This window comes from Ceratotherium simum, chromosome 7 (genome assembly GCF_057802395.1).
Source record: "Ceratotherium simum simum isolate JZ-2026a chromosome 7, ASM5780239v1, whole genome shotgun sequence".
In the NCBI taxonomy this organism is placed as follows: Eukaryota; Metazoa; Chordata; class Mammalia; order Perissodactyla; family Rhinocerotidae; genus Ceratotherium; species Ceratotherium simum.
This window is the reverse complement of record NC_141906.1, coordinates 42,024,788-42,043,530: the sequence shown is the minus strand read 5'-3', so window position 1 is coordinate 42,043,530 and position 18,743 is coordinate 42,024,788. Positions and strand designations below refer to the sequence as shown.

The window sequence follows — 18,743 nt, the reverse complement described above, 5'->3', positions numbered from 1 at the left end:
GCCAACCTTCCTCAAAAAAAAACTCTCTAGGCAGTATACCATAACTAAATAAAGCCAAAAGGTGATTCTTAAAAGTATATGCAACCACTTCTTCATCTTTGCATAGCCAAACAGCTTCTCACTTCTGTATTTATCATTTATAAGTTATACTCAATTTCAAATAATTTTAATCTCATATTTTCAAACACAGATTTATATCTCAAGCTTGAATGAAATGGAATAACTTATAATTCTGACTGAGGTATATAGGTGTGTAAGTTTGTATAGTTGGAATCCCTGGTTTTTGACTAATATAATTAGCTAATCTTCTAATAATATTTAGCCATAAACTGGTATTTGGGTTAAGAATTAATAATAAATTTAATTCAAATAAGTTTATGATTTCAGACTTCATTTTAAAAGACCCCTACTAAAAGACTTTCCTTTAAGAGAAAGGAAGCTTACATGGAGACAGTAGTTGGCCTACACCTTGGGGTAGCAAGCAGGTCTTCAGGTCAATTTTTGTAACGGACACCTGAAATATCAATGAATTTCATTAGAAAGTTGAAAAGCCCTTCCCAGTTGTCGTAGTCAGTTCAGTCTGTTATAACAAAATACCAGAGACTGGGTGGGCTTATAAACAATGGAAATTCATTTCTCACAGTTCTGGAGGCTGGGAAGTCCAAGATCAAGGAGCCAGCAGATTCTGTGCCTGGTGAGGGCCCACTTCATTGACGGCTATATTCTCACTGTAACTTCATGTGGTGGAAGGGGCAAGGGAGCTCTTTCAGCTCTCTTTTATAAGGGCACTAATTCCACTCATGAGGGCTCTGCCATCATGATCTAATCACCTCCCAAAGGCCCCACTATCTACCATCACCTTGGAGGTTAGGATTTCAACATATGAATTTTGGGAGGACATGAACATTCAGACCATAGCACGAGTTTTATAATTTACCAAGCAGATGCTATACCAGCAAATTCCAGGAAAACAAAGCCTTATAACTACACTGAAGATACACAAAAATGAAGGTAGATCCTTTAAATACAAATGACCACTAGCCAAACCTAAGGCCTCCTCTTATCTCACTGCTTCTAGCAATTGTTTCCTCTTCTCATCCTCTTCACCATTGATCCCTCCCCTACAGTCAAGAGGTGAAACAAGGGCAAGTGCATGGTAGCTGTTTGGGTATGAAAAGATGACAAAAAGTGCTTGCAGATACTTTTAAGAATCACCTGTGGCTTTAGTTAATTGAGTTACACTAGAATATAATGCAATATGATACCTAGAGAAATTTGGAACATGGAGAGATAAGGATATCCTGTTTGGTTCCATTCTTGATCCATTTTAATCTTTTTAGATTTTTTTATCTAGTTTTCAACAGATGGACTAGCAAACAGTTGAGAGTAAGGTTGGCAATAGAGAGACAGATGGCTAAATCTTGCTGCTTTGGGAATTTGGAGCCAATACATTTCTTCCCTCCTCACTCCGCTCTTCTCCCTGCCCACCCACCCACCCTCAAGCCCCTGCAGTGCCCATCCACCTTACACCTTCAAGACCCTTTCTTCTCCAGTCTCACTTACTGAGCTGCCCCAATACCCCTTTGTCAGAATGACATCAGAATGGGGAAGAGATGGAGAAGAAGAAAGAAGGATGAAAGGAAAACCCCAGTTTAGACCATAACCACAATCCCTTGGCTCTTTAGTTTGCAGAATTAGCCTGTTTTGTTTTTAACCATTCTCTTCCTAAGAGCTCCAACTCTGTTCTTCTATCCCTTCACTTCCCATTCCCTATGCTCTAAACTCCTGCTCCAAACATAGGACTCTGTGGAGTAGCTCAAGAACTGGGTAATTCCCGGTCCTTCTGCTTTAGCTCTAATATATCTGACATCAATGTATTTTCTAAAAGAAACATTATAATAAATATGGCTTCTACAGTACCACTGGCACTATACTCCAAGTACATTTTATAGATTCATTTATAGGTTAAATAACTTTTAAGGACTGGCTTGGAAACATAAATACCATTAAAAAAATACCTTCTTGTAGGAGTATCTGCTCTAAATTCTCATAGCCATAAGGATAATTTTATGGATGAAAAATTTAAGATGAAAGAAGCCAAGTAACTTGCTGAAGGCCACAGAATTAGTAAGTGTTAGAGCCAAAACCTAAAGGGAGATCTGTGCTATGTGGACTTGAAGACTGTACAATTTCTGTTACACCATGGTACCTTCTAAAACACATCTACGTTTTTCATTAAGTCAATGAAAATTCTGAAAAGCTAAAAATTTTACTTCTAATCATTAAATGTTTTAAACTCACTATCATTCTTTTAAACATTTACTGGGTACTCTTATACCCAAAACGTCCTCTAGTAATAATCACCAATGCTAATAAACTATTACTGACATCATCAGGGAAAAAAAAAATGAATTTAAACTATTTCAAGGATTCACCACTATTATTAGAAATTTATCACGACTTATTATTTCTCTTACCCTATGAATATTTGATTTGCTGAGACTTCTGAAAAGGTAACATATGTTTATACACAAGAGGAATTTCTTATTGCTCAAAACAGAAATCCTTTATTGAAAAACGCTTTGTCAAAATCTTCTGTGAATTGTCATTTTCAAAACAAAAATATTTTCATTTCTCATACCTGTTAAAGAATAAGCTGAATTTAAAGGAAGAATTATTCTTCTATAAATAATATAAATATAATTGAAGAACTTGGAACAAATTTCTTCTTTTTCATGATACAACAATTGTTACTACTAAATTCTAGCTCAACTGTAGCTTACAAGATTAAATTAAAAAACTTGTAAGACTGTATAGTGCCAACTTGATTTAGCTTAACAATGCTAAAAGAGGTTAAAATCGTATTGGGTCAGAAGTGTACACCAGGCTATTATCGTAAAAAAAGATAAAAATAATTATGGTTCATTGTTTATTTTAACTGCAAACCACCATCCTGATTCACAAAGAAGCTCTTATGTCCAGTGGAACCTCAGAACTTCTGTGGGACTAGAACAAGCTTATTGGAACAAATAATAATACTATGTTAATTGCGTAAACTTTTCACTGAGTCGTTAACATGAGGATGTCATCCACTTCTTGAACTTGGACACCAGTGAAAATAAACAAAACGCTTACATTTTAAAAAACCACCTAAAAATGCCATTTTTATTCATGAAAATAAAACTGAGCAAATTTTTGAAAGGCTACTGGCCACTCCTGACATGATTGTGCCCCAATTTAGGAACTGCATTTTAAGTTCGTACTATTTCACCATACAATATTTCTCTTTGCTTCCTAGTGAAAACAATTAACATTTAACATTAGCTATAAAATGTTTGAGCAATTACTTTATCTAGGCACAAGTATCTCAAATGACGACATGTTAAAAAGTGAAAACAGATTTGCCACAGCTTTCATCCATAGATGGAGTATATTCAACAAATGGACAGACTAATTTTCTCCTCCAAAAAAAAAGGAAGTCAGATTACAGTCATATGACTTGATAATAAGCTTTGCATTCTCAGAGAACGTAATTTACAACATTTATGAACCTATGTTTTCTCACCTTTTCCATTTGCTTTGAGGAAAACAACAGTCCTAACAATCTCTATACTTTTTCTTTTCATAGGACAAATTTTGCATTCTTTGTTTAGCTCACTGGTTTAGTTGCCAATTATGGAACTGCCTTGTTTCACCTGCATATATCTTCTAAGGATATACAGTTTCAAAAGCTCACGTCTATTTTTATAACTCATTAATTTATCTTTTAAGAATGATGATGAAACTGGGAAGCCAGAGACATCAGATTTTTCTATTTCCTACTTCTTCTATACATCAGTCCTCTTTCATTTAAACCATGTGTTCAATGCCCTCAAACAGAGCTTCCAATTTCCTCCTAATCATTTATCATGATCTCTCCCAGACAAGTAGGTTGCTGACATTTTGGATCCCATTTTAGGCCATCTCTCTTTTTTTTCCCATTCCCCAACCTGTCACTCTCCTGTATGTGTAACCTTTTTTAATCCACTTAAATTTTCCCTTAGTCTAGTCTCTCTTGTCAATCAATCAATCAATAAGAAAAGAAAAAAATACAAAAGAAAAACCCCTAATCCTGTAACAACTTGCCCCATCTTTCTCTTCTCAAACTTCTTGAGTTTACTATACTCACTCTACTTCCTCATCTCACACTTTATTTTTTTATATTTTATTCTATTTATTTTTATTTTTCCCAACATTATTGAGAAATAATTGACAAATATAACTGTATATATTTAAAGTGTACAACATGTCACATTTATTTCTTAATCTACTATCCCAACTCAACTACAGAAATTTCTCTAGCAGGTTACCACTGACCACCAGATTGCCAGAGCAAATGAGCACTTTTTTGTGTGTGTGTGAGGAAGATCAAAGATCGGCCCTGAGCTAACATCTGCCAATCCTCCTCTTTTTGCTGAGGAAGATTGGGCCTGGGCTAACATCCATACCCACCTTCCTCCACTTTATATGGGATGCTGCCACAGCATGGCTTGACGAGCAGTGCGTCGGTGCACGCCCGGGATCCGAACCAGTGAATCCAGGGCCACTGCAGGGGAGGGCGCACACTTAACCGCTGGCGCCACCAGGCCGGCCCCCGCAAATCAGCACTTTTACCTTAACTGGGCATTAACACCAAAGATAACGCCCTCATTCCCAAAATTCTCTATTTTAATTAACTTTCTTTCCTAGCTTAAAAACAACAATTACTACTCTTAACTCTACTTTTTCTAAGGTAAGAATCACCGTGCTAGGTGCTGATATGTATTATCTCAGTATTTTTTCACACTGCTGGTTGTTACCGCTTAGTGGGTCAAAGCAGCTTTTAAAATAAATAAATTAGAATTAAAAATATCCAAATGCATTACATGTAGTAAGTTCAGTATTATTCTGGGAAATGTGTATGTATACATTCACAATAGAAAAAGTAGTTCTTATTTTGGGTCATATCCAAAACAGTTTGAAAGACAATGTCTTATTTAATTCCCACAATCCTACCTATGAAGTCCATATAATAATTTACACTTTTCAACAATGAAGAAACTAAGGTATACAGAAGTTGTGTAATTCATCCCAAGTCAAGCAGCCAGTGTGACAGTCAAGAAAAGCCCCTATTTTATCTCCTAAACTCCAAATACCCAACTGATATCTATATTTTTCTCTATGTGAATGTCTTAAAAGCACCTCAACCTTAATATCTGCAAAACCTGTACTCAATTTCCAAACATTTTCTAATTTGCTCCGCCTCCAGTATTTCACTCTTCCTCCTCCAAGCAGTAATCCTCATATCTGAGATAAATCCACTCTTCACCACATCATTCCCATAACCCTCGGTCATGTCCTCACTGCTTCTCTCCTAGATATCTGCAACAGTATCCTCCCATTATGCGGATGCGGAGCATTCAGTCTCCGCATTGCTGCAAGTAATCTCTTCAAAATAAAAATCTGATTATTTAGGGCAAACTCTCCTAACCCTGAAGTAAAACTTTTAAACTCAAAATGTCATACATAATTTTCTAGACTGGATATTTGTGTACTTTTAGGTAATACTTTAAAAAATAGAACATAATTGACATTTAAAGGACTTTCATTAAAATCAGTAAATGACTGAAAGACCCAGATCAAAATTTCTTCACTTGCTGTAAAAGTTATTTCCAGATACTAAATTAAGTTTATGTAAAGAGATTCAAAGACAATCACAAACGTCTTTCACTCAAGAATTGCAGGTTGTCCAGCCAATAAATACTGTCCTTTTTTTGTCCTCCCCAAAGCCCCCAGTACACAGCCGTATATCTTAGTCATAGATCCCTCCAGTTTCTCCACGTGGGATGCCACCCCGGCATAGCCCAATGAGCGGTGAGTAGGTTGGCACCCAGGACCCAAACCGGTGAACCCCGGGCCACAGAAGCAGAACGCACGAACCCAACCAGCTGCACCACCAGGCCGGCCCCAAGAGTGTCATTTTCTTAAATACAAAAACTACATCTATATCTTGAGACTAATGAAATGGTTTATTATTTGTGCCTTCACAGAGAGTTGACTAGAATTCATCAAATGGCAGGCATCAATACTGTTTTTAAATATGTTTAAAACACAGCAATAAACTTTACTTTGCACTGGTTTCTAACTAAAAATGCAATATTTGTCAATGTTTATATCAGATTAAGATATGTCTAGTGTGAATCAGTCCCAGATAGTCTATAGATTATCTGCTAGGACAGCAAGTCTGAGCCTTTCAATCCACGTGTTTAAACAAACTGTTGGATTTGTTGCTGCCTTTACAAAGGCAGGTGGAAAGAATTTCTAGCCAAGTACTGACTAGGATGGGATCAAAATTGTCATAATATGCTTCATTATACTGTCTATTTTAAATTAAATTACTTAAAGAAAAATGGAGTTGAATTATTTCATTTTTCTAAAATATTAGTGTTCTTCATACACAGATACCTACTGTTGAAAATAAAACCAATAAAATTATGTTGAAAAGTGTCACATGTTTCACTGTTTTTTGTGAGCAGCATTAAGTATAACAGTTTGGCATGGTTTCTGTGTTGCTGATTCTTTCCTTTGCTTCTCATTTAAAACAAAAAAGAGCTAATGGTTCTAAAGAAACTCATTTCTTTTCTCCATATGACTGTTTGGAAGATCCTAATCAAACCTGAATCAACAACCATGAGGAATCCTTTGGCTTGAAAAAACTTAGGTTGCTTTACCCATAAATACACATTTGGAAGTAAATGAATGCTTTAAAGGGATGCATGAGACAAAAGATTCTATCAAGTTTTCAACCATGACTTCTGCTTGGCCTTAACTGATAGTGACAGACAATGCTCTAAGGTGAAGCTATGACAATAACATACAAAACAATAAAAGGATTGAATAAAGGAGGCTGAACTATATTACGAAGAATGCCCATTGGGGTTGTACAGAGAGCCTTCTTCATTCAAAACATCTTCAAAATATTATACCCTGATTCCTAACAGAACCCATAGCATGTGTTGGTATCAATGGACAGCTAGATGGATGGATGGCCAGCTGGCAAAAAACTAAAACAAAACTAGAACTCTCTCTTCACATACTACCTTTCCTCAACCCAAGCCTCTGAAGTGTTCTCAGGATTCCATTTGAATGTAAGCCTTATTTCTGGTGTATAGATTGAAAATCAAGATCACCGTGCATGAGATAATGTATGTGAAAAAACTATACCTATAAAAAAACCATTAAGAGCTATGCAAAAGTAAGGTATTTTCATTACACATTTTAATAACCATAGTTTCAATACTAAGAACATTGTGTTGCTTTTTAAGTAAATTCATACCATAAGCATCACCTCCTGTGTCACTTTTAGAAAATACTTATGGAACTACTTCCTCAAGTTCTCTCTTTGAAAAAATAAAATTGGCACATTTTCTCTCATTGAAAGGGGGTCTCATTTCCCTTTTTCCCATTTACGGGCGAGGATAAAAACATAAGTTGACTCATTTCTAACATAAAATGTTTCCCTTATCCTCTTCTCAAAAAAGGTTATCACGAGTGGAGTCCAAGGAACAGTATCATTTGATATTTAGTTATCTAATTTTATGCAATTATAATTAAAGTTATTTTTAATAAATGGAATAAACGTGTTCCCAAATACCTATATTTATAATAAAGTTGAATTTTAAGAATAAAATATTCTAATGCAATTGGACTTACTGATTGCTATATACAATATTGTTTGTTCATTCCAAAGACATGCTAGAGAGTTCAGACTAACACACAACATTGTTTTGTTTGGTCATAGTACTTTATAAATGGTTTTATTTTACCATTTACCAAACCTCTTTTGTTGAGTTATTCAAACTCTCTTCTGCCAAGAACACTAGGAATTTGGTGATAGTGCTTCTTTTAGGAGAAAAACAACCCCTTTCCTCAGAAAATTGAAAATGTTTATTTTGGCACTAAAACCTTGTATTGAGCCTTCTGGAAAGTATTTTAAATTGTTGTTTTTAACCTAGACTTTGTGACTGAAACAGGAAAAGGTTCCGTAGCTCTGCACCAAAATACATATTTATAGGATTGATTTTCTTTCTACACCAACACACTAGGTTGATGGCAGCAGTTTTCAAAGTACAATTTCCTAGGACTAAAAATCGGGCTTTATCACCATATTCAACACATGATTGGTTTTTTAAACCTCAAAAACTTCTGAAGACTAAGAAATGCTAAATGTTGATCAAATATGTTGTCTTTAAGAGCCATATTGGGAAGGATTGCTTCACTTAACTACCTGTTCCGTTAGGACAGAAAAAAAATTTATTTGATATTGTACTGTGCATGTCAACAAAAGATATGTTTCTACATTTTTATCTTTTTTACATTTTCCCCACTAGGTATGCTTTACTTTCAGACTAGACAGAACATAAACATAAGCCATGTGAATTTTTTTCAATATTGTCCTAATAATGTGTCTGAATACAATATGAAGTTTTTGGAAACTGATGAAATGAAATAGTCATTGTTCTTAACTCCCCTATCCCACCCCTAAATTATTAAAAAAAGAAAGAGATCACAGAAATCATATGATGTATAGGAAGATATATTAAAAATGGTAGGTCAAACAATTTCACATAGACTCCCGGTTGCCACAATGATTTTTTCAGTCACTAATAACTGACATAAGATACTACACACCCCATTACCAATCCTTTGCAGATCAAGTCTTTCCAGTCTTGAAACTTTCTCCATTTTTATTTCCTTCTAACAGCCTGGCTGTCTCTTTACAAGAATAATAACAGCAACATCATCATTTTATATTTGCATATAACATTTTTGATAAAGTCAAAATAAGTTAAAATTATATTATTGTACTTATCAAATATTTATTAGGATGTTCTGGCAGGAAATTAGTTGTTTAAAAATTCTATATGGATGAAAGAGAAGTCAAGATGGTGTAGGCAGACTCTGAACTCAACTCCTCCCATGGACACAGCCAATGTACAACTACTGTGGAAAAATTACCTCTGAGAGAGAACTGAAAACTGGATAAGAAGAACTCCTGCAACAAACGACAATCCTAATTAAGGTGGAAGAGGCAGAAATTCCGTTGTGGAGAAAAAAAACACCACCTTCACAAGCTGCCAGCTTCCCAGCCACCCGGGAGCAGCCCAAAGGTACACAGCCTTCCCTGGAGGAGGGGGGCCCTGAGCTGGGGAGCATACACGCTATAGGCATTTTTTGGACCCAGCACAATCAAGACAAGTGGCATAATATCTGACTTTGCCTGCTACTAAAACCTTGGGGAGTACCCCCAGAAAAGCTGGTTCACAAAGAAATTAAAACCAGCTCTTCAAGGGCCCATGCACAAATTCACCTGTCTCAGAAAGCAACTTAAAATCACCAGGAAGAAAGGGGCACAGCGCTGTGGTGAAAACAGACTCATCTGATAGGCCCTGAGTGCATCTCGCGGTGAGAGGTGAGACCTCTCCAGGGGCTGGGACATTGGCGGCAGCCATTGTTGTGGCCTGCTGTGGGCGTGCTGACACAGATGCTGGCAGACACCATTGGAGTTCTGCCTGGGGCCTGCTAGCCCAGGGTCTGCCCCACCCACTAGAGCATCGATTTAATCCAGCTCAGCCAGGACAGGCAGCCCACCCTAGGGACTGGCCCCATCCAACAACAAGCCCTCGGGCAACTTGTGGGCCTGTTAAGTGAGCTGCCTGGATTCTCCACAGCCTGGCGAGTGGGTCCACCTCTGTGAGGCAGGGCGTGCGCAAGGAGCGGGTGGAGACTGTGTGGCAGTGGTGGAGTGTGTGGGGCTCTCGCCTTGGAGAGACTGGGTCCACTTCAGGCGGTCGGGGTGCATACACGGGGCAGGACTGTGTTGACTGTGTGTGTGGACCTGTGGGCAGAGGGGCTTGTCAACTGCAGAAGACTTGTGCTTCTCAAAGACCCACATAGGGGTTTGCCCCACCTTCCAAAGCCTGAAACAATTGGGTGCTCCCGTGCCTGAGGCCAGCCCCACCCAGCTGCAATCCTCAGAGAGCTGACAAGAGATCTAAAGGCTGGAGGCTTAAGCAACTGTAAGCCCCTGAGCCTAATAACCTGCCACATTGGGGGCCTACTCACTTAATAGAAATACTACAACACAAATGTGCTATTAGAACTTGCAGCCAACTGTGCTGGGACTCCCCACACCCGATAAAGAGACTGAAGGGCCCACAACAACTACAAGCAGCTGAGCATTACAACAGCTGGCCAGGAGCATAACTAAGCCTCCCTGGGCACCTACAGGAAGAGCAAACAGGCCACAACAGAAGGACACATGTAGCCCACATGGAGGTCGCTCCTGGAACATTGGGAACTGAGGGAAGCACGCTGCCGGGGCTCATAAGGCATCACTTATATAAGGTCACCTCTCCAAGAGCAGAAGACGTAGCTGACCTACCTAATACACAGACACAAGCACAGGGAAAGGGGCAAAATGAGGAGGCAAATGAATACGTTCCAAATAAGGGAAGAGGACAAAACCCCAGAAAAGGAACTAAGTGAAACAGAAATGAGGAACCTACCCGACAGAGAGTTCAAACTAAGAGTGTTAAGGATGCTCACTGATCTTGGGAGAAGAATGGATGAACTCAGTGAGAACGTCAACAAAGAAATGGATGATATAAAAAAGAACCAATCAGAAATGAAGAATACAATACTGGAAATGAAAAATTCACTAGAGGGACTCAAAAGCAGAGTAGAGGATACAGAAGAACAGACCTGCAAGCTGGACGAAAGACTAGAAGAACGGATCTGAGAGCTGGATGGATTCCATACAAATCAATGGAATAGAACCAAAAGCCCAGAAATAAACCCACACATCTATGGACAGCTAATCTTTGACAAAGGACCCAAGAACATACAATGGAGAAAGGAAAGTCTCTTCAACAAATGGTGCTGGGAAAACTGGACAGCCACACGCAAAGAAATGAAAGTAGACCATTATCATACACCATACACAAAAATTAACTCAAAATGGATTAAAGACTTGAATGTGAGACCTGAAACCATGAAACTTTTAGAAGAAAACACAGGCAGTACCCTCTTTGACATCGGTCTTAGCAACATATTTTCAAGCACCATGTCTGACTGGGCAAGAGAAACAATAGAAAAAGTAAACAAATGGGACTACATCAAACTAAAAAGCTTCTGCACAGCAAGGAAACCATCAACAAAACGAAAAGACAGTCTAACAATTGGGAGAAGATATTTGCAAACCATACATCTGATAAGGGCTTAATCTCCAAAATATATAAAGAACTCGTGCATCTCAACAACAGAAAAACTACCAACCCAATTAAAAAATGGGCAAAGACTTGAAGAGACATTGCTCCAAAGAAGATATACAGATGGCCAACAGGCACATGAAAACATGTTCAACAACATTAACTATCAGGGAAATGCAAATCAAAACTACAATGAAATATCAACCTCACGCCCATCAGAATGGCTATAATTAACAAGACAGGAAACAACAAGTGTTGGAGAAGATGTGGAGAAAAGGGAACTCTCATATACTGCTGGTGGGAGTGCAAACTGGTGCAGCCACTATGGAAAACAGTACGGAGATTCCTCAAAAAATTAAGGATAGAACTACCATATGATCCAGCTATCGCACTGCTGGGTATTTATCCAAAGAACATGAAAAAACCAATGCGTAAGGATACATGTACCCCTGTGTTCATTGTAGCGTTATTCACAATAGCCAACACTTGGAAGCAACCTAAGTGCCCATATCAAGGGATGAATGGATAAAGAAGATGTGGTATATATACACAATGGAATACTACTCAGCCATAAGAAATGATGAAATCCTGCCATTTGTGGCAACATGGATGGACAATGAGGGTATTATGCAAAGTGAAATAAGTCAGAAGGAGACAGTCAAATACCGTATGATCTCACTCATAAGTAGTAGATGATAACAACAACAAACAAACACATAGAGACAGAGATTGGATTGGTGGTTACCAGAGGGGAAGGGGGGAGGGAGGAGGGCGAAAGGGATAATTAGGCACATGTGTGTGGTGATGGACTGTAATTACTATTTGACTGATGAACATGAGAACATGATTTAATCCCTGCAGAAATAGAAGTATAATGATGTACACCTGAAATTTATACAATGTTATAAACCAATGTTATCGCAATAAACAAAAAAATAATAAACAAATAAATAAAAATTCTATACGGTTGAATTGTCTTATTTAGGTTAAAAAAAAGATAAAGATATCTATCAAATATATCCTATTAAAATCCACAATTTCCTTTATCAATCAAGTACAAACTTTAATTTTAAAAGCCTGGTCCTTCCTGCTGTGACTGAATTCTGCCTATACACAGAAAAATCAAGAAAGAGTCTATTCAAATGAGTGTAATAAGAGTGAAATAAATGGGAATCACTGTTATCACAGAAAATGAAGATTATGAAGGAGCAGATTCTTCCTAATCAAAAATCCTATTCCCATTCTGTTGTGGTTATACGACACTGACAAACATCCTTTTTATTGACATTGAAATCTTGAGCCATCCTAACACTCCCCCACATTCCTCAGAGTCTCAATGTCAATGAAAAACACAACTCTGATATTAAGGACTAATTTAATATTTTTACAGACTATGATTAGTATGCTAGGTTATCTTTGCAGAAGACTTAGATTAAGCCCTACCATCACATTTTTCTCATTTAAATTTAAAATGTGGATTGTTTCATAAGGAGGGTAAAGAATATCTAAAATTAGGTCCACAAAAATCAAAAATTCACATATTAGGAATTGAGGACTATTAATTTACATATTCAGCTTTCCAAGATGAACCTATAATAGAACGTGAAAAAAACAAATCTTCCTTCCCTTTGTCTCTCTATTCACTAAGGATTTACCTCTGACCACTCTAGGAAAAAAACAAATTCATACCACTTGTAGGGGATAATTATTTGGTGAACACTTTAGCTACATGGTTGATAAAAATTACAAAAGAACACTATTTTTTCTATTAAAATAAATAGGTATAACAGAACATACCTGAAAAAGAACATGTACATGGCAGCTGTGATGCAGAACAAAAGGACCTATAACAAGGAGAAAATACATTACTTGCAAAAGAACACTGACATCATCATTTGTGTGTCTTGTAAAAGAAAAATATCTACTTATTAAATCTTGTGCCTGAAACAATTTTAAGATGTGCAAAACTAGTCATACACATATCACATTCTCTACCTTTCAAATAAACCATATGAAGGCAGTAATGAGTCTCTGTGTGTGTGTATATATATATACACAGACATATATAGACACATTTTGTTTATATATATAAATATATATAATATATAAATATTTATAAATGTATATAATATATAAATATTTATTTATAAATATAAATAAAATTATTATACACATTATACATTGTATACATTATATGACGTGTGTGTGTGTGTGTATTACAATATGTATATAGACTGGGTAGAAGGGTAACAGGATTCAAAAAGAACAGCCAATTTTTTTAATTACCTTTAAGATTGCCTGAAGAACAAGTAATTTAAGAACAAAGACAATGGCTTTTATATAATGAAGTCAGCAAATAAATCATAAAGCTCACTATTATATCAAGACGACCAGACTTTTTTTTTACATGTAAAATACAGTCTAGTTGTCAACCAATTCCAATCAATAAGAAAAGCTCCTAAAAATATAATCATCCTTTGTGGCATACAGACTAGTAAAAAAATTCCTCTAACAGCAGACATCAGAACACGCAGTAAATCTGGATTAAAGCTCCCCTCAAACACATGATACTAAACACAACATACTAAGATGGATACGGAAAGAATCCAGAACCCACATCCTGACCAAAAGCTTAGTTATGCCAAAAAAGTGGATCTCCGGAAAGTTGTTTTAAATCACTAAAACAGAAGTTGTAAAATGTGCTCCTATGTGAACCACAATGTAAATTAAACATAAGGATTGTCAGTGGCCTCACATCATAGACAAATGACAAATGAACAATCTTTCACTGTAAAAGGGTGACCACAAGGAACAACAAAAATGAAAATGGTACAAAATAGTGTTTTGCTATTTCCAACCCAAATAATTTCTAGTCAACTTAAGGAAAGTATAATAGTTTTGCTATTACAAATCAAACCTGACAGGTTCGCCACTTTGCCTTAAGATAAGAATTATAAGTATAACCTGAGTGACTTAGAACTACAGAAACCTACCAACCAAAAGAGGATGGCTATCAATTACTACAAAACAAACATTATTTTGATAGTTTATTATATATAATACATATAAAATATATAAAATCTCTTTATAAAGTATAAAAAATCTCTCTTCTAATAAACACACACACACATTCTTCTCCCCTCCTCTCTCTTTTTCCATTGCCTTTAAAAATACCCTATTCAGGGGCCGGCCCCGTGGCTTAGCGGTTAAGTGCGTGCGCTCCGCTACCGGCGGCCCGGGTCCGGATCCCGGGCGCGCACCAATGCACCGCTTGTCCGGCCATGCTGTGGCGGTGTCCCACGTACTGCAACTAGAAGGATGTGCAATTATGACATACAACTATCTACTGGGGCTTTGCAGGGGGCAGGGGGGAGAGGAGGATTGGCAAAAGATGTTAGCTCAGGGCCGGTGTTCCTCAGCAAAAAAAAAACAGGAGGATTGGCATGGATGTTAGCTCAGGGCTTATCTTCCTCACACACACAAAAAAAGGTACCCTATTCATGATGCATAAGGTTCATGTCACTGTTTTTGAAAACATAACTTGAAGTGTATGGAATAAGTTTCAGTTAGTGATTAATCAATTATAAATTGAAGTCCAAGTGAGTTTGTTTACTGGTTATAATTTTTCAGCCAAGGATTCACATCAAAAAATTCAATTTTTATTTCCCTATCATTGTACTCTCTTTGGGCAATGCCATCCCTCCCAGATGTTCCATGTTGCACTCTTTCCCTGCACTAGTCATTGCCCACCTTGTAGACCTCACTCGCAAACCTCTCTAGGAGTATCCTAGAAATCCTTCCCACACTCTCTACTTTCTCTAAAGAAAATTTCCGAAGTCTCTTTCTCTCAAAATGTTGCTAAGCTCTACCCTAATATGCTAAACATACCTGTGCTCATAAAAAACTAACAATTATCTTAACAAATAATACATTTGAAACTGGAAAGGAGCACAATGTTTAAGAACTCAAGCTTTGGAGTAAGGCAGATCTAGGTTTCAAGCTAGTTTTGTGTGACTTTTGATTCTTTATATAATTTCTCTAAGCTTTAATTCCTTAACGGTAAAGTAAGAATGTCTTCTCACTTTGAATTGTTGGGAAGATTAAATGGGATGACGCTTGCAAATGTGTCAGGCATTCAACAGATTATTTTTATTTTGTTTTGTTATTCATCAAAGTGATCTAGATATAAAAACCTCATCCAGAGACATAAGTCTGGAAGATTGTTTTTAAACAGACAAACCTTTTGAAATCTTCCCAATCACCAACATTTGAAGCTCACGTTTTTATAGAGCAAAGAGTCAAGAGATGAAAATCTGTATACGCAGGGGAAAAATCTAAGGGATATTAAAGCACAAATGATCAATTCATTCAAGAAATATTTACTGAACACCTACTATGTGCCAGGCCCTGCTCTAGAACTTACAACATACACAAAATGGACAAAGTCCTTGCCCTCATGGAACATATCTTGTAGTCAGGTGAGAGAAGATATTAAAAGAAAATAGTACGTCAGACAGTGATAGGCGTTTTGGAGAAAACAAAGCAGGATAAGGAAATAAAATGCATGACAGTAGGGGTTGTTGTCTCATACACAGTGGTCAAGGAAGCAGAGACTTGTTAGTAGAGACCCTGAGGAGATGAGGGATAAGCCAGGGGACCATATCAACAGAACCACTGGAAAGACTGAATTTTATTACGAAAGACGTTCAGTATCATATTAAAAATGCTAAAGAAAGGATTTCATTTTTTAGTGATGTAAAGTTTTCAAAGTTTTTAAAATTAATTGTGTTAATTTATTAAACATTGTAACTTCAACAAAGTGCTTTTCCAAATAAATGTAAATCTTTCCAGTTAAATAATGAAGAATATTTTCCCTGTGTTTCAAATTATAGAATTTTAGAGCTAAAAGGAACTTCAGATAAACCTGTATATTTTTTCATATCAGGAAACTTAGATCCTGATAAGGTAAGTGATATGCCCATGCTTACTCTGCTAGTTGTACCTTGCATTTTCTTCATTAAGTATTGGACACATGGTTACTCTGCATCTGCTCTATACAGACGATATTTAAATACATTCTGATCTTCAAGGAGCTTACAGCATACTGCTCCACAGTCCAATTCTATAGCTACTGTTCACATGTGGCTACTTAAAATGTTTAATAGCTTTATTGAGGTATAACTGACATATTTAAAGTGTACAATTTTGTAAGTGACGTAGGTATATACCTGTAAAATAATCATAATCAAGATAATGAATATAGCCATCAGACTCAAAAAGTTCTTAATAGCATTCCTTTATTATCATTGTAATAGCTGAAGAATCTGTAGTGATGTCACATCTCTCATTCCTAATATTGGTAGTTTGTATCTTATTTTCTTAATATATTAACTGTATTGATTTTATCAAAGAATGAGCTTTTGGTTTAATTGACTTTCTCTATTGTTTTTCTGTTTTCTACACCATTGACTTCAATTTGACCTTTATTAATTCCTTTTTTCTGTTTGGATTTAATTTGCTTTTGTTTTCCTAGCTTCTTACAGGTAGAAATTTAGGCCACAGATTTAAGATTTTTTTCTTTTTTTAGTATAGGTGTATAAGGCTATAAATTTCCCCCTAAGACCTGCTGTACGTGTATCTTACTAATTTTGATAAGTCGGCTATTCATTTTTGTTCCATTCACAATACTTTCTAATTTTGCTTTTACTTACTTCTGTGATCCATGACTTAGTTAGAAGCATGTTAACTAGTTTCCAAATATTTGGGGATTCTCAGCAATCTTCCTGTTGTTACTGACATCTTATTTGATTATGGTCAGCCAACAGTTTACATGACTTGGTTATTTCTCAATTTATCAAAACTTATTTTATGTCCCAGAATATGTTTCATATGTTTGGTAAATATCCCATGTGAATTTTAAAAGAAGATGCATTCTACTGTTGCTGGGCAGAGGGAGCTATAAATGTCAACTAGGTCAAGTTGGTCGACGGTGTTGTTCAAATCTTCTATATCCTTACTGATTTTTTTTCTATTTGTTCAATCAATTATTAAGAGAAGGTATCAAAATATGCTGCTGTAATTGTAGAGTTGTCTCCACAATCTCTCCTTGCAGTTCTATCAGTTCTTCCTTGGTATATTTTGAAGCTCTGCTATTAGGGACGTAAACATTTAGCATTATGTCCACTTGACCATGATGAAATTGCCCTTTTTATCTCTGATATTCTTTGTTCTGAAATCTATTTTACCTGATAGTAACTTCAGCTTTCTTTTGATTATTGTTAGTTTTCAATTCTTTTAACTGATTCAGTATTTATATTTGAAGTCCATTGCCTGTAGGCATCGTATTGTTGCTTCTTGCTTCTTTATCCTATCCAAAAATCTCCCTCTCTCTTCATTGGCATACTTAGATTGTTTACATTTAATATGATTGTTGGTAAGTTCAGAATTAAATCTATCATCTTGCTATTTATTTTTCTATTCTCTTGTTTCCTTTTTCCTCCTTTCTGCCTTTTTTGGAATATCTGAATATTTTTTATGATTCCATTTTCTCTCCTTTGTTGGCTTATTTTAGTGTTTGTTTAGGGTTTATGGTATGCATCTTTAAATTGATATAGTCTCCATTCAAGTATTATTATACCACTTAACATATAATATAGAACCTTAGAATAGTATACTTCCATTTCTCCCCTCCTGACCTTTGTGTTATTGTTGTCATCCATTGGTACTTTTACTTATAAGACCACTATATTTTAATCATTTTCCTTAAAAATGTATGACTAAAAAAATTTCAGCTTTGTTTTGAAAGATATTTTTTGTGGGTATAGATTTCTAGGCTGATGGACCATTTTATTTCAGTAGTTGGCTCAATGAATGTCACTCCAATATCTTCTTACATGGTGTGCCTTGGAGTAGTCTTCATGTTTCTTGTACTAGAATTTCATTAAGTTTCTTAGATCTATGGGTTTACAGTTTTCAAATTTGAAAATTTTTCAACCATTATTACATCAACTATTTTTTCTTCTCTTAAATGAGATAACTAAGTCTAACAGAGTGACTTGTACATCATAGATGTTTAATAAATGGTAACTATTAACAAGAAACAATTTCTCTGTAATTCCCTTCCATTTCACAAACATTGCACAATATACTTAAACAGGATAATTCTGAAATTGCTATTATCACTTTAATTTTTTTAACATTTTTTTAACTTCAAAGAGTAATGTAGGGCATGCTACAACATGGATGAACCTCAAAAACATGATTTAAGTGAAATTAGCCCATTACAAAAGATCACATGTTGTATGATACCATTTATATGAAATTCCAAAATATTTACAGAAAGCAGAATAATGGATGTCTAGAGCTAGGGGAGTGAGGGGTAATAAGGGGTGTTTGCTAATGGTGCAAGGTTTCTTCTGGGGTAATGTAAAGCTTCTAAAATTAGATTGTATGGAT

At 36.1% G+C, this 18,743-nt stretch overlaps 1 protein-coding gene across 4 annotated transcripts in view; it reads right to left on the bottom strand.

The window, feature by feature from the left end:
- The window catches only part of TMEM135 (transmembrane protein 135), a 236,672-nt gene that overhangs the window by 65,000 nt on the left and 152,929 nt on the right, over positions 1-18,743 (bottom strand). For all 4 annotated transcript variants that reach the window (XM_087433562.1, XM_087433560.1, XM_004434089.3 and 1 more), the window contains one exon: positions 13,086-13,132. In XM_087433562.1, the coding sequence (XP_087289688.1) occupies positions 13,086-13,132 (47 nt within the window). The remainder of the gene's footprint in view (positions 1-13,085; positions 13,133-18,743) is intronic.